At 35.1% G+C, this 20,840-nt stretch overlaps 1 protein-coding gene across 6 annotated transcripts in view; it reads left to right on the top strand.

The window, feature by feature from the left end:
* Window positions 1–20,840, top strand: part of FAM227B (family with sequence similarity 227 member B) — a 217,312-nt gene that overhangs the window by 171,410 nt on the left and 25,062 nt on the right. For 4 of the 6 annotated variants that reach the window (XM_046654495.1, XM_046654496.1, XM_046654492.1 and 1 more), the window contains 2 exons: window positions 9,653–9,750; window positions 13,749–13,909. In XM_046654495.1, coding sequence (XP_046510451.1) covers window positions 9,653–9,750; window positions 13,749–13,909 — 259 coding nt within the window. Of the gene's footprint in view, window positions 1–9,652; window positions 9,751–13,748; window positions 13,910–16,818; window positions 16,973–20,736 lie in introns of all 6 variants that reach the window. The other 2 variants (XR_006887608.1, XR_006887609.1) reach the window with 2 other exon arrangements.

The raw sequence follows: 20,840 nt of genomic DNA, 5'->3' as shown, positions 1-20,840 counted from the left end.
CTCCGCCACAGGGCCAGCCCCTGGAAGTTCTATTTTTACTTTTTTGAAGAACCTCCATACTGTTTTCCATAATGGCTGCACCAATTTGCATGCCTGCCAATGGTGTACAAGAGTTCCCTTTTCTCCACATCCTCAACAACATGTTATCTTTTTGATAATGGCTATCCTAACAGGTATGAGATGATATCTCATTGTGATATTGATTTGCATTTCCTGATGATTAGTGATATAGAGTACCTTTTCATATACCTGTTGGCCGTTTGTATGTCTTCTTTAGAAAAATATCTATTCCTGTCCTTTGCCCATTTTTTTATTGGGTTGTTTGGGTTTTTTTGCTATTGAGTTGTAGGAGTTCCTTATATCCTAACCCCTTATCAGATATATGGTTTGCAAATATTTTCTCCCAATCCACAGGCTGTGTTTTCATTTTGTTGGTTGTTTCCTTTTCTGTGCAGAAGTTTTTTTAGTTTAATGTAGTCCCACTTGTTTATTTTTGCTTTTGTTGCTTAGCTTTTATTGTCGTATTCAAAAAATTATTGCCAAGGCCAGTGTCAAGGAGTTTTTTCCCTATGTTTTCCTCCAAGGAATTTTATAGTTTCAGGTTGTACATTTAAGTCTTTAGTTCATTTTCAGTTGTCTTTCATGTATAGTGTAAGATAAGGGTCCAATTTCATTATTTTGCATGTGGAAATGCAGCTTTTCCAACACCATTTATTGAAGAGACTGTCTTTGCCCTATTGTGTATTCTTGATGTGCTTGTGAAAAATTAGTTGTCTATGACTGCATTTATTTCTAGGCTCCCTATTCTGTTCCAATAATCTATGTGTCTGTTTTTATCCCAGTACTATACTGTTTTGAATGTTGTAGCTTTGTAATATAATATGAAATCAGGAAGTGTGATGCCTCCAACTTTGTTCTTCTTTCTCAAGATGGCTTTAGCTATTTGGAGTCTTTTGTGGTTCCATAAGAATTTTATAATTGTTTTTTCTGTTTCTGTGAAAACTGCCATTTGAATTTTGATAGGCATTACATTGAATCTGTACATCACTTTGTTTGGTATGGGCATTTTAATAATACTAATTCTTTCAACCCATGAACATGGGTTATTTTCCCATTAATTTGTATCTTCTTCAATTTCTTTTATCAATGTTTTATAGCTTTCAGTGTACAGATATTTTAGCTCCTTGGTTGAATTTATTCCTAAGTATTTTATTCTTTTAGATGCTATCATAAATGGGACTGTTTTCTTGATTTCCTTTTCAAATAGATCATTGTTGGTGTAAAGAAATGCAACTGATTTTTATGTTGATTTTGTATCCTGCAACTTTACTGAAATTGTTTATTAGTTCTTCCATGTTTTTTTATGTCATCTTTAGGCTTTTCTACATATAAAATCATTTCACCTGCATACAGAAATAATTTTACTTCCTCTTTTCCAATTTTGATGTTTTTTCTTTCCTTTTCTTATCTGATTGCTCTTGCTAGTACTTCCAGTACTGTGTTGAATAAAAGTGGCAACAGAGGGCATCCTTGCCTTGTACTTGATATTAGAGGAAAGTTTTCAGTGTTACCCCATTGATTATGATATTGGTTGTGGTTTTTTCATAAATGGGCTTTATTATGTTGAGAAAATTTCCTTTTATACCTATTTTATTGAGAGATTTTATCATGAATGAATGTTGAACTTTGTCAAATGCTTCTTTTGCATCTATTAAGATGATCTTGTGCTTTTTATCTTTCATTCCATTAATGTGGTGTCTCACATTGATTGATTTGCATATGTGAAACCAACCTTGCATCCCAGGGGTAAATATCATTTGGTTATGGTGTATAATCTTTTTTATATGTTGTTGAATTTAGTTTGTTAATATCTTATTAAGGAATTTCGCATCTATGTTCATCAGAGATATTGGCTTATGGTTTTCTTGTGGTATCTTTGTCTGGCTTTTGGTGAAGGGTAATGCTGTCCTCATAAGATGAGTTTTGAAGTATTCTCTCTGCTTCTATTATTTGAAAGTCTTAAAAGGATTGATATTAATTCATCATTGAATATTTAGTAGAATTCAGCCATCACACCATCTGGTCCTGGACTTTCCCTTGTTGAGAGGTTTTTATTACTACTTCAATCTCCTTATTTGTTATTGGTCTGTGCAGGCTATTTCTTCTTGATTCAATCATGGTAGTTATAGGTTTCTAGCAATTCATCCATTTCTTCCAGGTTATCTAATTTGTTGGAGTATAACTGTTCATAGTTGTCTCTTGTGTTGCTTTGTATTTCTGTGGTATCGTTTGTAACATCTCTTTCATTTCTGATTTTATTTATTTCGGTCTTCTCTCTTTTTGTCTTGGTGAGTCTAGCTAAAGGTTTATCTATTTTGTCTTTTCAAAAAGCCAATTCTTAGTTTCATTGACCTTTTATATTTTTTAGTCTTTATTTCATTTATTTCCACTCTGACCTTTGTTATTTTTTTCCTTCTACTAACTTTGGGCTTAGTTTCTTCTTCTTTTTTAGTTCCTTGAGATGTAAAGTTACATTGGTTGAGATCTTTCTTATTTGTTAGTGTAGGCGTTTATTGCTATGAACTACCCTATTAGAACTGCTTTTGTTTTGTCACATATGTTTTGGTAGATTCTATCTCCATTTTCTTGGAAAAAGGACATGGCCACCCACTTCTGAAAAAATTGTCCATGAAAACCCTATGAATGGCAGTGGAGCACTGTCTGATATAGTGTCAGAAGATGAGAGGATGGTGCAAAAAAAGTCTGGGCTGTGTTCCATTGTGCTGTACACAGGGTCGCTAGGAATCAAAATCAACTTGACAGCACTAACAACAAATAAATTTCCATTCTCATTTGTCTCAGGATATATTTTCATTTCTCTTTTGATTTCTTCTTTGACCCATTCGTTGTTCAGTAGCATGTTGTTTAATCTCCCCATATTTGTGAATTTTCCACTTTTCTTCTTTGTAATTGATTTCTAGTTTCATACCACTTTCATCAGAAGAGATGCTTGATATGATTTCAATCTCCTTAAATTTATTAAGACTTATTTTTACCATATAAGTTCACTCATATGGGAAATCTAAACAACAAACAAACAAAATAAAAACAAACTCAGAGATACAGAGAACAGATTAGTGGTTACCAGTGGGCGAGGGGGGGGGGGGGGGTTGGAGTGTGAGAGAAATGGATGAAGGAAGTCAATTGTATGATAATAGATAGTAACTAGACTTATGGTGGTGAGCACTTTGTAGTGTACACAGACGTTAAATTATAATTCCTGAAACTTTTATAATAATAATATTAGAAAAGCACTTACTCATCCAAAATTTAGGAAACCTAAAAAAAAAAAAAGACTTTTTTGTGATCTAACATATGATCTGTCCTGGAGAATGTTTCATATGCATTTGAGAAGAATGTGTGTTCTATTGCTTTTGGATAGAATGTTCTGTATATGTCTATTAAGTCCCTCTAGTCTAACGTGTAGTTTAAGGCCATTGCTTCCTATTGGTTTTCTGTCTGGATGATCTATCCATCAATGAAAGTGGGGTACTGAAGTCTCCTACCACTGTTGTATTGCTATCCATTTCTCTCTTTACGTCTGTTAATATTTGCTTTATATATTCAGGTGCTCCTATATTGAATGCATAAATATCTACAAATGTTATATCCTCTTGTTGTAATGACCCCTTTATCATTATATAATGACCTTCTTTGTCTCTTATTACAGCCTTTGTCTTGAAGTCTATTTTGTCTAACATAAGTATAGCTACCCAAGCTTTCTTTGGTTCCCATTTGCATGGAATATCTTTTTCCATCCTTCACTTTCAGTCTGTGTGTGTCCTTACATGTGAAGTAAGTCTCTTGTAGGCAGCACATAGATGGGTCTTTTTTTTAATCCATTTATCCACTCTACGTCTTTTGACTGGAGAATTTAGTTCACTTACATTTAAAGTAATTATTGATATATATGTTCTTATTGCCATTTGTTAATTCTTTTCTGGCTGTTTTGTAACGCTTTTGTTCCTTTCTTCTTCTCTTGCTCTTTTGTGATTTGATGATTTTCTGAGTGGTATGCTTACATTCCTTTCTCTTTATCTCTTGTGTATCTACTATAAGTTTTGCTTTGTGATTACTGTGAGGCTTACGTAAAACAACTTATATTTATAACAGTCTATTTTAAGTTGATAACAACTTAAGTTCAAATACGTTCTAAAGCTCTACATTGTTACTTCTCCTCCTATGTTTTATGTTTTTGATGTCACAATTTCTTTTTATCTGTGTATCCATGAACAAATTATTTTAGTTATATTTTTACCACTTTTGTCTTTTAATCTTCATACTAGATTTATAAATGATTAACTCATCACCTTTACAACATTAGATTATTCTGAATTTTAGTATATATTTACCTTTACCAGTGAGATTTATACTTTCTTGTGTTTTCCTGTTACTAATTAGTGCCCTTTCATTTCAGCTTAAAGAAGTTCCTTTTACATTTATTCTAAGGCTGGTCTAGTGGTGATGGACTCCTTCAGCTGTTGCTTGTCTAGGAAACTCTTTCTCTCTCCTTCAATTCTGAAGGAAAGCTTTGCCTGGTAGAGTATTCTTGGTTGGCAGTTTTTTTCTTTCAGCACTTCGAATACATCATATCACTCCTTTCTAGCCTGCAAAGTTTCTACTGAAAAAACTGCTGAGTCTTATGGGGGTCCCCTTGTATATGCCAAGTTGTTTTTCTCTTGCTGTTTTTAAGATTCTCCCCTTGTCTTTACTTTTTGACAACTTAATTATAATGTGTCTTGGTGTGGGTCTCTTTGAGGTCATCTTATTTGAAACTCTCTGGGCTTCCTGGATCTGGATATCTGTTTCCTTCCTGAGGTTAGGGAGGTTTTCAGCTATTATTTCTTCAAATAAATTTTCTGCTCCTTTCTCTCTCTCTTCTCCTTCTGGGACCCCTATAATGTGAATTTTGGTCTGCTTGACATTGTCACATAAATCCCTTAAGCTATCTTCACTCTTTTTTATTTTTTTTCTTTTTGCTGCTCTGATTGGGTGAGTTCCACTGCTTTGTTTTCACATTTGCTGATCCTTTCTCCTGCTTCATCTAGTCTGCTATTGAAACTCCTGTAGCGTATTTTTCAGTTCAGTTATCGTATTCTTCAACTATGTGATTTTTATTTGGTACTTTTTTATATTTTCTATTTGTTGAAATTCTCACTTTGTTCACACATTTTTCTCCTGACTTCAATTTGCATCTTAATGACTGCTGTTTTGGACTCTTTATCAAGTAAATCACTTACCTCCATTTCAGTAAGGTCTTTTTCTGAGGCTTTATCTTGTTCTTTCATTTGGGGCATATTCTTTTGTTTCTTCATTTTCTTTGACTCTCTGTGTTGGTTTCTATGCATTAGCCACCTCTCATAGTCTTAAAGGAAAGGCCTCATGTAGGAGATGAACCTTATTGATCAACCCTGCCCTAGCTGTTGGTTGTCTTTCAAACCTTTGTGACTGGCCAAGTAGCCTACTTTTTTCTTAGTGGCTCCCAGTAGTTGAGGGTGTGCCAAGACCTGTCAGTGTCCCAAAAGGAAGGATCACAGTCAACCCCTAGATTCCAGCTGCTTGGAAGCCAGACTCTCAGACAGCACCTTGAAAGTATGCAAATATATCTCTCTCAGGGGAATATTGGGAGATGGGCATTTCTGTCTGTTCCCTCTGCTGAGCCATGGAGTAATAGCCAGTTAAGAACTGTTTCTTTGTTTGCTACTGTTCCCATTGAACCCATGAACACAAACCCTCCTGGCCACGAGAGCCAGGCTATCGAGGGATGTGTCCTCTGGGTGGGAGCCACAAAAACCAGTGCCCTGGCCTTCTTTTGTATAGGACATTTTTAGATATGGAATGGTGGGAACATGGTTTCAACATACAACCCATTGATAATAACTTCATACAATCACTAATCCAAAGAATGTAAAGAATTTTTATAACACCAGAAAAGACTATCAAGGCTTGGTTATAAAATAAAGATAGTCTCAATTCCTTTTAATTTTATCATTTTCAACAAGCTTAGTTTATACTACCATTTGCAATGAAATTGGTCTTAATCTTTATATCTTCTTATAAGTTCTTATGTAGATAAATTTACATATGATGGAAAAAAATAATTTTCCAGACAATATGTTCCAATTTTTGCTTCAGAACCTGTTTATTGTTTTTGTGCATGTTTGATTTTTTAAATATTTTCCATTATACAGGAAAGACTTAAAATGGGTCCAGTTTTCTTCAATACCAGCTTTGATCAAATCAAGGTTAAAAGCTATTCTATTTTACAATACATTTGTAATGTTTGGCTCCACAGAAATTTAGTTCATAAACACATGAGTTCTTTATTTCAGGTACTTGTCACTTAGCTCTTTATACAAAACTGTAGAGGTACTTTAAAAACTAATCACTGTGTCTTGCATCTAGAACTTGTATGAACAATGATTTAGTCCTTGATGATACAGGTATAATTCATAGTAAGAAGCAAGAGAAAGAAATAACCTTCCAAAAATGTTAAAATAAAGTAATAATATGGTATTTTCCTTGGGAACCAAATGTGATATGAATCACTATTTTATTATATGTAAACTCTTCATGTTCTTGGATATACTGAATTTAGTTCCAAGTTGGTAAAATCCAAGCATGCTAGTGACACCTTACATGTACAAAGCACTTCATAGTTAACAAAGTGCATTTATAAGCACTTGAACTCTATAACCTCTCTGTGAGCTTATTCCCAATTATATATATTATGTTAACATTACTAGGAGAAGAAATTTAATTTTACTTTACAGCATTGTGAGGAAGTTTTTAATGCTTCAATTTAAAACACGAATTGCATACAGAGATGTGGGAGGATGGTTCTGTATATAGGTATAGACAGATGTAACTTGTTTGAAGTCTCATATTTACACACACCAATGACTGGGCCTGCAGATGGTAAGACTGAAGGGACTTGGGGAGGTTATGTGTATAAGGATCTGAAAAAATCTGGGAAACGTGATAAGAAAATATACACAATAAGACAGTAAGAAAATTCTCAGGGGTGTGCAATACTTTGAAATAATTTTATCATTTTTCTATATTACTGAAACAAAATTGCATTTATGATTTATTTCTTATTTGTTCAGATCACATACATTTTGCATAATGACTACCTGTATTTTCTCTTTCCTTTATTTCTCCTTACATTTCAGTACTAGATAAAAGTCTCTTTCTGAGAGTAGTTCTAATTTAAGTTAGATATATACTATAGTAGATCTCTGAGTAATGCTTTTTCTGTTTCTACAGCTTATTCAATAATTTTATTAATATATATAGCCTGCATGAACTTTAATTTTGCCAAGATATGTGAGTTATTTGCAGCTCAGAAAGACTATTAGAATAAAAACTGCAGAAATGGTTAGAGATAACCATGCTTACTTGCGTAAGTGTCTCCCTTTTAAGGGAGATAACATCCCTAAAATAAATAGAGGATAATTATGGAAATGAAATTTTCCTAATGTGGGCAGAGTAAGACTGGGATATTTTATCACTAGTGGAATTTCTGAAGACTCAGTAAGAACAGTTAAGATATACTTTCTTACAGTTTTTTTCCAAATAGAGTTATTTTTGGTGTTCCGGATGATTTTCCCAAGCTTTCAGAGATTCTGAGAACAGAGGAAATATGAAAATTGTTATCTGGGGGAAAATTAATATTTTTACCTAAAATAAATGAGAGGATAGAGGAATGTAGGAGAAAAAAACCCTAGTAAATATAGTGATTTTAAGGCTACTTATTACTCTTATCATATCTGGGTGGGGGTTTTCTTTCCTGTAGGATTTTTTGCAGTTTTTTTCTTTGACTCTTTTACTCCTAAAATTTTTTGCTTTGTGTTTCTCATTTATCTCTTTTTGTGTCTATTACTGTTGCTCTCAGCTTAGAATCTTTTCCTGATATTAATATATATGACCTGTTTGCAGTAATTCTCCAACCAAGGTCAAGTGACCAGAAAAGTAAGGCTTCTATTGTGGATACAGTGGACATGAAGTAGAAGGTCCTTTTATTATTAATATCTGTTCATACAGACCAGAAATTAAGTAATATCACCTAAATATGTACTTAAGAATGATTCAAAATAGAGCAAATTTTTTTTTTAATCATTCCTCCCAAAGAGAATATTTTTATTAGTTTCTTATCTTTCCAGTCTGTCTTTATACAAATGAAGGCTAAAATAAGCTATTCCTATTCTTTCCCTTTTACGCTAAAGGTAGATACTGTATACGTTCAATTAAATAATGTACTGTATTCACTGTTCTGTGCCTTGCTTTCATCACTTGATGATATGACCTATAGATATCTTCATGTCAGTATGGGGATCTTCCTCATTTCTTTTTACAGCTGCATATTATTCCATCAAATGGGGTGCCTTAATTTATTCAACCAGTACTTGGCTGCTAAATACATGGGTTATTTACAATCTCTAAATTCTACAGATTATGCCACAATCAATAAACTCGTACATGTGTTCTTTCATACTGTAAGAGATTGTGCAGGATGTATTCTCAGAAGAGAGATTGCTGAGTCAAAAGAAACTGTATCTGTATTTTTGGTAGATATTGCCAGATTCTCCTCCATAAGGGGTTGTATGCTTCTGAGAAAGTTTTAAAGAAAAGAAATTGTATGGTTTATTACCTTTCTTCTAACTTCAGCTAACCTTGATTCCAGTCAAAAATTAAAATGCAAGTTCCTTGCTAACCAATTCTTTAATCTGTGCCAGATTAAATAAATACATGCCTACTTGCCTCTAGTATTTCAAACTAATATCTAGTATCTTTTAATGTCTAATGTCAAATGTCAATCCAAGTGACTTTCCTCAACTCTTCTACGTTTGTCAACATCGCAACCTCTACCTGGTAACTGGTAATAATAATTGTGCCAGAATCTAGTACAAACCTCTGAGATCACCTGTTTTCTCTGATCTGTGTTAAGATATCCATAATAACTAACTTGTGTTTCTAGGCTGATTGACATTGCTGATTGAATCATATGGTTATCCTTTCTTTTAAGACATGGCAAGATTTCCTGGGTACCCACATGCATATTCACGCTGGTTGCAAGAAAAAATTACCAAGACTTTCATTATCAGGGTTTGTTGTCAGTATATGGAAAAGGTGGACTCTAACATGCAGAGGCCCAAGCCTCCTATTGCATTTAACTAGAGAGTCATGGAAAGAACTCTGAACTCATACATAAAAGACCTCGGTTTTTGTCGTCTCCCTCTGCTCTTAATAAATGATAGCTTAGAGCAAGTCATAGAGTTTCCTGCACTTTAGTTTCCTCATCTGTAAATTGTGAAAAATATTACTTAGCTCACAGAATGGTTTGTGAGGATGACATGAGATAATGCAAATGAATGAATTTTATAAACTCTAAACCCCTATTAAATAAAAATGAGATGAAATATTTGTTTCCTCTGCCTGGGACAAGCTATAACAATATCCTAAACTTCTTTCAACCATGTTTACCGCTCTCCATGTTTAGGGTACATTTCTGGGAGAAAGAAGGGGTATCATGCTTTTTATGAAGGAAAAAACCCCAGAATTTAAGAAACTATTTTATTTTCTGTTTTAGCTATAGACTTCAATATGGCGGAAATTTTAAAGAACCCAAGAGCATATACACTGCTCACGTCCAAGGAAGTACCAAGATTATCAAGTCTAACAACCAAGGTTTGAAGTATAATAATCATAAAAAATATTCTTACTTCTTTAGTTTGCAATATAACTCATTGAACAGCTTCACATAGGTCATGTTGGTTATGACATTCTTGATATATATTTTAGAAAAAGTTTAATGATCAAAAGAGATTTATTGGTGAGGTTGATCTTAATATTAAAAAGTCTTATTTTTTAATGAAAATATCCTCATCTCTAAAGAAAAAAAATAACATTTATCTTTTCCTCACACTTCTGGCATGGCTTTTCCTTGGGTTGACATACAAATATGGCTCTCATCTCAATAAGCATCAGTCAAAGTTGCAGGGAAAACTTCAAAGGAGTTTTCGGCAATGATTGACTTGTCCTCCTCCTCAGTTATTCCACGGTTCTAGAATAACTGACCACAAGTAGCTACTGTTACTCTTAAATCTTGAATGTTTAGTTTCTCCTGAAGTTAATAGTTCCTGAAGGTGCCTCCCAAATAGAGATCCTAGGGACTTGTGACCTTGTTTTGCTTTAGCCAAGATTTGATAAGGTTATTGGCTTAAAACTCTGAATTCAATCTCTTGTTAGACAATTAGGTTTTAAATCTGTCGCAGTCTTTCTTGCTAGAATTTTATCTGAATTATCTAGTCAAGTCTGACCATTATTTTAAATCTTAAATCATGCCTATATAAAAACCACTTTCCGAAAGTCAGTTTTCGTATATTTCCTGATCTTTAATAATCCTGGTATATAGAATCTCTTCCAACCTCCACAGTGCTGCCAATGATGTTTTGTAAGTACTTAGGATAGAAACTGGTGATCTCTAGGAGTCAATTTGGGATCAGTCACAATATCAAACCATTTGGGGTGGGAGAGGGTGATATTGCTATATTTCAAAATCAGGGAAATATAATACAAATTGTATATCTCATCTTCAGCAAGCGCTAAAAATGGTCTTTTATGCTTTGTTTACAAGCTGAAGAAATATGCACAGATGGATTTGTAACTGACTGAATCACCTTTTTCAGCTGACTGCTAAAAGATGGAAAGCAAATTGCAGATATGTCTTTGGTAGCACACTATGTTGCTGCATCATTGGCCCTGTCCCACGCAGACTAGTTTATCAACAACTTGGATAAAAATGTGGTTGCCATTTTTATTAGATATACACTGGATACACTGGATGACCAAAGTTCACAACAGGCTAGGGTAATTGGCCTGATCCTAGAAGATAAACTTTTATGGTGGAAAAAGTATGAAGGCCCAAAATTACAGTCCCATAAGTATAGAATAATAAAGCCTTGGCTTAGAGGCGTTTGAAAAGATTTAGGCATCGTTTTTAGCAGTAAGCTCTGTATATGTCAACAGTAGAATGTTGTTGACCCCCAAATCTCCTATATTCTTGAGCTGTTTAAATAGACAAATGGGATCTACTCTATGCTCGTTGGACAATAATGGTGTATTATGTTCATTTTGGAGCCCTGAATGTTCTGAGCAGAAAATAATCAGGATGACAAAGGCCTCTGAAACCAAATTGTTTGAGCAATGGCCAAAATATTTAAAGGCATTTCCACTAGAAAAGAAAAGCTCTGGAAGCCATAATAACTGGTTTCAAATATGTAGAAAGCTACTGTAGGAAAACAGGATTAGACGTTTTCTGTGTGGCTCAAAAAAGTTTTTTACCAGTACGAATCAAAAAGTTTTTACTTTTACCATTAAGTGAAACTGAAAGGGGACAGATTTCACTTCAATATAAAGAAAAATTTTCTAAGCGCCAGGGTTGTCCAAATGCTGAATGGTGCCTGTGGGTTCCCAATACCCATATGAGCACTTACTGACAGGACACACACTCAAACCTCCAAAATCAAAGTGTAGCTTTCTAGTCATTGTCAGAAATTATCTTTTAATAAATTAACAGAAAAATTGAACACCAAAACCATCCCTTGGACTTTTTAGTTCATCCATTGTGATTCTTCCAAAGTTTATAGGATTGCTTGGTTCTTCAAATTTAGAAGTCAGTCAACTTTTGGCTATAAACGTCTTGTTTTATGGAATCTTAAAATTCTCTGACAATTTTCTGCCATTATCTTTTGTAGGGGTAAATGGAAGCAGTGGAGCCGCTGTTAATTGTTTTGGCTATTTGGACTGTCTCTAGCAAGAGTTCTTTGGGCAACTTGAGACCTTTTGCTTTAATGTATCTAAGAAAAACAGTGGGTTTGCATTTAATACCTAGTTCTGCTCATACCTGGTTGCACTATCCTTAAAAAATCAGGGATCCTCACAGAGGAAGAAGGAGCTGTGAACTGTGATTTTTTCCGTTTTAAAAACTGGTAATCAGGCCAACCTGGTGGCATAGTGGTTAAATTCACATGCTGTACTTCGGCAGCACAGGGTTCACAGGTTTGGATCCTGGTCATGGACCTACACACCACTCATCAAGCCATGCTGTGGCAGCATCCCACATACAAAATAGAGGAAGATTGGCACCACAGATGTTAGCTCAGCAGCAATCTTCCTCAAGCAAAAAGAGGATGATTAGGGGCTGGCCCCGTGGCTGAGCGGTTAAGTTCACGCACTCCGCTGCAGGCGGCCCAGTGTTTCGTTGGTTCAAATCCTGGGCGCCGACATGGCACTGCTCATCAAACCACGCTGAGGCAGCGTCCCACATACCACAACTAGAAGGACCCACAACGAAGAATATACAACTATGTACCGGGGGGCTTTGGGGAGAAAAAGGAAAAAATAAAATCTTTAAAAAAAAAAAAAAAAGAGGATGATTGATAATAGATGTTAGCTCAGGGCCAATCTTCCTCATATACGCACACAAAAAAACCCTGATAACTGCAGAAAAATAACAGAAATGTCTATTTCTAGAATTTCAGTGAGATAGAGTTTCTGTTACAATACCCAAGGCATAAGCCAGGAAAAGGATCATAAAACATCTTTCCAGACAGCAAGATTTCCTTTTAATCTAGACAGAGCTTGGTCTGGTTTTGCATGCAATTTAAAGATCAGGCTAGATATAGCCTGATGTAAATTGTCATGGGAAATTAAGATGAAGTAAATGATTTACATCATAGAAAATACATCTGACATTAACATTAAATTTTCACCGTCAAAGAATTGCTTTTGTTTATGGTAGACACACTATTTGAAATAATTCTGGAGCACCTATGAATGATTGCAATGAAAAAGTGACCATAAGCAAGAGAAACACAAGAGAACTTTAAATACCAATAAAAGTAAGTAAGAATAATATCTTATTTCCCCACAGGAAGTGGAATCAATAATATATCTCCCATATAGGCATTACAAAAATTGAGGAAAGACTTAGCATATGAGTAGTTGCTACATTGACTTTTATCCCACAAGGAGTCAATAATAGAATCTTAGAGCAATTATACTTAGGGTTGTTGTTTCCGTGACGTAGAATTCATGGTCGACAACTTTTTCCATCAGCACTTTGATTATGTTATCCAAATACCTTCTGGCCTCCTTTGTTCCGATGACAAGTCGGTTGTTAATCTTATTGGAGTTCTCTTATATGTTGTTTTTCTCATGGTACTTTTGAGATTTTTCTCTTTGTCTTTGTCTTTCAACACTTTGACGATGATGTGTCCAGGTGAGAATTTAACCTACTGGCAGTTAAATTTCATGGATGTGTTTTTTGTAAAATTTGGAAGTTTCAGTCATTATTTCTTCATCTATTTTTTCTGGGGATCTGTTAATTTTCTTCATTCTTTTTTCTTTCTATTCTTCAGATAAAATAATCTCCATTGGCCTGTCTGCAAGTTTGCTGATTAATAAAAAGACTAGAAGATAGAAGAGCATGACTACACCTACTCATAGACTCATACTTTAGTATAAAGTCCTTTAATTTGTTGCTTGGCAGAATTTTCATTTATTTATTTTAATATTCCAGATAGTAATTATGTTTATAGTTAAAATGCAGTTATATTTTATTTAGAGTTATTTAAAAATACACAAAAGTAATAATTGACTTGATTTTTTTCTTCTCCTTACAGTCCCATTATAGTAGCAGTGGTCCAGAGTTTAACCGTGTGCTCTTCAATTTTGGAGGTCAGAGTCCTCTGATTCTCTATTATCTTAAGATGCATGAGTTAAATGGTATTTCCAAAATCCCTAGACAAACCAAGATTAAGTTCACTGAGATATTACGAGAACCATATCCTTTTTTAAGCTTCGTTTTAATATGATTTGTTTCTAAAATATTTAAAACTTTTTCTAACTGTCTCAATTAAGAATAAATAAATAATGCATTTTTTAGCCAATGCTTTTATTTAGCGTTTGATTACTTTCAAAACTTCTGTAGCATGTTTGGCTAAATAAAGAAGTATTTCCTCTTTTAGAGCTAAGGCTGTGATTTTGCATGTAAGAAAAATAAAACTTGGGAACTTTAAAAACTGGTATATTTACCTCTTTAGTGAAAGACAATCTTGGTAACTTTACTGTTCAGTGTTCAGTTTCAAAAGCTTGTCCGAACTGTGGTCCATGGGCTTCTAGGAAAGTTTCAACATGTTTTAGCTGCGTAAACCTTTGTCCCAATGAAAAATGTCAGGAAGCTCAATGTGTAAAATATAATATAAATGAAATCAGCACTCTTGGTTACAGCATGGGTAGGGGGCCGAGAGTTCTGTCTGCTTGCTCTCCTGCACCCCTCTGCACAACCCACCCTGCCCAGGCCTCATTGGGGACTCCGATGAACCCCAAAGAGATTTGGTATGGTGGTCTCCAAACTCAAGTGTACACACCTCTGTGTGGAAAAAAATATATATCAAGATTCTTATTTATATCTATTTCTATCTTTAAAAATAAAAAAGAAGTTGCACTTTACTAATATGCAGTAAACAGGTACCCTCAGCTAATATTTCAGTCTGTACTCTACTATGTTGAGGGATAATGATGTCATCTTTGCTCTTGTGTTGTTTTCTGAATATCACAACATATGGCTGTTTTCTTTGGCTGGTTAAACAGATTTATGGATTATACCATCTAGTTTAACTAAGTTCACACTCACTAGTGGATCATTAGCTTTAAAAGGCTCCTGAAAACAACCTTGGATTGGTGATAATATTTATAATGTGAGAATAAATTTTTTAAAAGAAGGAAAATGACAGAATGCTATTTCTCTCACTCCTTGAAGGAGCTCCCTTTCAGCCACACTAAGAGATGAAATTTTGGTGACCCAACCAGTTCTGCAAAGATGTAGGCCAAAAAAATAAAAATAAAAATTTCCAAGAAGACTGTTTGAAATATAGATATACATAATTGTTATAAGCAATGAGTCTAGTCCTAAGTGTATTTTCATACTTTTCAGTGTTAGCAAGTGATAGTAGAATGCCAGATTAATTTGCCAGGCATTTATAAACCAACTGTCTAGACATCAATACAAATCTCTACAATTTGAGGCTAAAAGTTTTGGTGTACCATTAATAAATGTAATGTTAAATTTTATTTTTAAAATATTGTGTTTTATCTCACTGTTTTCTATTTATAGACTGCTTATCTTTTATAATATGCATAATATATTAATATAGACTGATGTGTATATAATTTATAAATTTAAAATTATACTTATAGGAGAGTGTGCTCACATAGCTTTTACTCATGGGATACACGGCCAGTAAAGTGTAGAGAACACTACTGTAGCAGATTCTCAAGGTTCTTCCCAGGACACTACTTCTCCCACATTTCAGTCAAGACCACCTCCAGAGGCTCACTGACCACAAGCACATGGAATAAACTTGGCTGGCTGTGGAACTCAAGAGAAAGGCAAACTACAGGGTTAAATTGTTCTGAGACTTGTAACTTAAGTCATAATGCAAGGATTCTCATCAACCTTGGATTACGTCCAAAACAAAATTTTTAAATGTTTACAAGTGAAATTTGAAAGGTATCTAAAAATGTTCATAGTAGATTACTTTTATTTTTAACTAATTTTATTGCGACTATAGAAATGTCAGTCTTTAATTGTGTTTACAATTTCTGATGGGCACAGATTTGTCCAACGGCAATGCAAAGATTCATACCACCGGTTTACTGAGAATGTGAGGAGAGTGTAAGTATGTGCATGGGGTGGGGAAAGGAGGAAATGGAGGTCTAAAGCATGAAACTTTTAGGAAAGTATCTCATTCTGTAAAAATTTGAGGGAAATCGCCCTTTGGAAACTAATGGGACTTTCCATGACGCTTTCTTAGCTTGTAAAATGTAATTCCCACTGATAAGAAAAAATGTTCTTAGACCTAATGATGAAGAAAATGATAACGATGGCTCACTTTCATCAGCACTTGGCAATTTTTCAAAACATGTATTAAATCCCCCTATGTATTGTCACGGGACATGTCAAGGGTCCTGTGACAGTGGACAGTGCAGGCACCCATCACAGCCACTTTACAGAGGAGGAAACCAAAGCACAAGAAGGGTAAGTGGCTTGCCCAGGTGATTCATGCAGCTGGCAACAGAGTCTTCTCTTTCCTGAGCCGTGCCTGCTTTCCTGACATAGAGGTTCAGGCTAGAATTTTCTCTGAGCATGGCACAAGTGATTGGTGGCAGAACCCAGTAATGTTTTCCCAAGATATTGATAGCTGCTAATGAAATTTGTGTCCAGATTTCCCATAATTATCTGTGATGACTTTGTGATCATTGAATTTATCTCTATCTCACTCAAATTATACCTTGAAGCTATTCAGAATATAGAATATTTTTATCACTTTTCTCTGGACTTATTGGAGTCCTGTGACTTTCCTGAAGTGGAGAGAACACCTTGCAGTGAGTGCATCTACAGAGAGGGAGGGAGTGGAGAAAGTAGAGAAGGCAGAGAAGGAGATAAGTGGTAACAAAAAAGACAAATATAATTCATCTTATTTGAGGTAGGCAGACTTTAAGATGGTCCCTAATGATCCCCACCTTCTGGTATTCAAGCCCTTGTGTAATTTCCTCCAACTGACTGTGAGCTGAACCTTTGACTTGCTTCTAACAAATAGGATATGGCAAACAATGGAATGTCACTTCTGAGATTCAGTTGCAAAAAGACTGACATCAGTCCTGCTGGACCTTTCTTGCTTGTTCTCTCAGATGCCCCTTGGGGAAGCCAGCTACCATGTTGTCAGCTGCCCTGTGGAGAAGCCCACATGGCAGCAAAGAAGGAAGGGCTCCAGCTGACAGCCAGTAAGAAACTGAGACCCTTAGTCCAACAACCCGTGAGGAAATGAATCTTGCCAACAAACACGTGAGTGAGCCTGGAGGCAGATCCTCCTTCACTTCAGCCTTGAGATCAATGCAGCCCCTGCCCACACCTTGATTGCAGCCTGTGAGGCACCTTGAGCCAACAGTGTCCAGCTGAGCTGCGCCCAGATTCCTGAACACAGGAAGACGCGATGATAAATGTTTGTTGTTTTAAGCGGCCAAGTTTTGGGGTAATTTGAGATACATCCATAGATAAATCACAATGTTTGAGCAAAATCTGATTGAGATGAATCTCTTCAATACTTTTATAGCCCATACATATCTCAACCCAAATATTTATCACTTTGTACTGTAACCATTTGTTTACTTGTTTTTCTCACCGAAAAGAGAACAAAGAATTATTTGCCTCTGTATTTCTGGCACTGGGAAAAAAAGTATCTAGCATACAATAGGTGTTAAATAAATGTCTTATAGGTGGGTATAGCATGGTTTTATATAAAGATAAGACCAAATTTCATTTTATTTTTCAACAAAATTAAGAAAACTAGAGGCTGGAGACAGAGATAGAAATTTGGGTGTCATTGGTATAAAGTTAGTCTTTGAAGTTATCATTATCAGAATGATGTTTTAAAAAATTTATTGAACAGTTACTGTATGCCAAGCACTGTTTTTAAGTACTTTACCTTTATTAGCTCATTTAATTCTCATGTCAACTTCTGAGACAGATACTACTATTGTCTCTGTTTTACAGATAAGGAAACTGAGGCACAGGAAAGTTAGGTAACTTGCCTGAGAGCACTAGAATAAGTGATAGCACCTGGAGTCCATCCTTGGCAGTCTGGTTTCGGAGTCAATGCCCTGGAACACTTTGGTACTTAATTGTTTACTTAGGGAATATGTAGCTCCAGAAGAAGACAAAAGCATATTCTAGGCTTTTATGGATAATCACAATATGGTTTAGGGGAAAGGTGGTAAGAGGCAGAGAAGTCAACAGAGGACAAGAAGGGATGGCATATAATGTCTCTCAAATTTGAAGATAAATAGTTAATTGAAATTTCTACAATTGGTCCTGCATTAAATCACTTTAGTAGTTTTTCCTTCAGACATTTAGGGTTTCATGACCATACACATTCTATTTCAAAATCCTTTTACTTATTTAATAAGACATTCTTATACACACTTTCTTAAACAAGCTTAAATACAGAACAATATCATATTTGATCACTACGTCATTTTTAAATAAGAGTCTTGTGGAACAGATACATTTAAAAATAAATTTAACATTATAGGTAATATTTCTTTTGATTCAGAGTGATTGGCCAAAGTCACTAGAGGGAGGATTGCTCTATTGTCAATGTTTTAGGATTCACGTGTAAACACTGAGAAGACCGGAGATGCATGTAGAGAGACAGGGAGTAAATGTAATTGTACCTCATAGGGGTGATCATAATTCTGACAGGATTTTTAATGTACATTTGTAAGGAAAATAATAAACTTCTTTATTAGTTAATGTATATTAAATCATAATTAGTAGAAAATATTCACAAAATATTTTTGTGAGTGATCTTTTAATTTCTTTTTTAAAAACTTGATCATTTAGAGTCATGAGTAAAACAAGAAAAAGCTTTGACGTCTAGGACTCAGAGATGAAGGTGTAGTGTATCTTTAAACTGTGCAGAATCTTCTACAAAATTTGAAGCTCTTAATTTTCCCTTATTACATAATCTATATTTTTGTAATCCTCCTCAAGTCCTTTATGTGTTGAGAGTAAACTAACAAAGAAATACTCAAAAGTCTAATAATTTTTTTCATGTGAAACACTACTATTTAGAGAAAAAAAAACCTTGGGAACAAAATGTTGGTGTAGTTTGTATGGGTCTTGTCAAAAAGAGAAGTTTATAGGCTGTATCTCTATTTCTAACTTGAGTTTAGAATGTGCACATTTTGTTGCAGCTTAGAAAAAACTCTGAACTCAATGCAGTGCCATAATGAGTGCACTGTGTTACTATAAATATGTGCTCCCACCATCACACATGCATCACACTCAGATTTTTTAATGTGTAAAAACTGTAGAGTGGATTATTAAACTCTATAATTGAAAATAATGTCGGATATATCAACATTTGTCCCAGCGTAAAAATAAAAGCTATACAAAGAAATCATCTGTTGTGAATTATCTGTGATGCGGGAGAAGCAAGTAGTCAACAGTGTAAAAGAAAAGGAAGAAACCCTGAGACTCAGGAAAGGTCACCTCTGCATAACACTCCATCTTCACACAGTAAGAGTCCAGCGGGACACTCTTTAGAGCCCTGTGTAACTTCTTTTCACTTTTATTTATAAAAAGATTTCCAATAATCTTTGTCACATGTGCATGCATAGATTTTTTTTCTCACTGACCAATATATGAATAGCAAATTGTGAGTTGTTACTAAAGTCACTATCAATTGTATTTTTCATTTTAAGCTAGTGACATTTCAAGTTAATTAACATATACCAAGGACCTGGTAATCACATTTTTAAAAGGATAAATTAGCTAAAAGGCAAACATCTGAAAAAACTTCTAATCCAGAACCCTACCATCTAGTTATTTTTCCCATAAAGACAAGATAAAATACTTTTTTCCCTCAATTCTTCCAAAATTTTCAGGGTGAAGTGAATAGGAAAGCCTACACTCCTAGGAAGTTTGTTCCATTATTTATGAGATTGTACCAAAAAAATTTAACCCTGACTTTCTTTCAACTACAAAAATGGGGTGTGGACAACACAATATTATCTGTTAATGAGACCTTTCAGATAATAGAAAGCAGATGTCAGCTTCCTGGCATGGGAGGTATTTTAAAAATACTTTTGTTGAAAACGCCCAGCCCTAAAAACCCTGTGGCAACACAGACTCCCTCCACCAAAACCCGATGGGGGACTGAGATTTCCTCTAGTCTGCAAAGAGGGAAAACAGGGCCTGGGGAAAGGAAGAGAATGAAGAGGGGAGATAAGGAAGCAGAGGAAACCTAAAACCCTCAGCTGCTGTGAAGGGGCCCCTTCAGCAGTATAGGAGAAAAATTTGCTCTAATTTGAGCCTCTTCCCCATCTGTATCAAGTAGATGGATTGGACTAGATAAATTTCAAGTCCCTTTGAATCCTGAGATTTATGTTTCTGTTGGAGGAATTTGACTTTTCACACCATCAATGGCTGAATTGGTAAATAGCTCATTTTTTCCCAGAAATGACAACATTCTCATTTTGGCAACTCACTGTAGAACCAGGTTCTTCTGAGGCTACACTAAGGAAAAAATGCTTAGACACTTTTTTTCCCATTCTCAGTTCTCAGCTCCCCTAAAAGACCCCCAGAATAACATATTAACCAAGTAAAGCTAAGTTTAATAGACTTATTATAGTAAAAGAGAACACCAATTTAACAGAGCTTTGGTGGTGTCTCAAATGGATAAATTCAGGGATGATATTTTAGGGCTTTAGGGCCTGAGTTGTATGATTTTGAGGCAAAGAACTTACTTGGGATTGGGCAGAATTTAATGATACTACGATTTTGGATTGGTGGGCTCAGTGAAAGAGAAGTCTTGAAGTGAGCTTTGATGAGCAAGCTATTTTCGCTGGTTCAAAGTCTCATCTTTTAGGAGAAAGCATTTCCTGGAACAAGTATCTAAGTTATTTTTGCTTATTCTCAGCATTGTTAAACATAGGGATGAAAAAAGTATGCATGGTCTCCAAATTTTTTAACACAGGGACAAGAGTGACCTCAGCATCATAGCTAAATAAGAAATCCCTCTTTCATGTCCCCTACCTCAACAACAGCAATTTGACATCCATCCATGGACAAAAGTGCCTCTGTGGGAGCTATGGGAGCCAGCACCATTCGCCAAGGGACCCAAGAGGAGTCTCACTCACCCATGTGTCAG

The sequence above is a fragment of the Equus quagga genome, chromosome 2 (assembly GCF_021613505.1).
Source record: "Equus quagga isolate Etosha38 chromosome 2, UCLA_HA_Equagga_1.0, whole genome shotgun sequence".
In the NCBI taxonomy this organism is placed as follows: Eukaryota; Metazoa; Chordata; class Mammalia; order Perissodactyla; family Equidae; genus Equus; species Equus quagga.
This window is presented reverse-complemented; position numbering and strand designations above follow the sequence as displayed.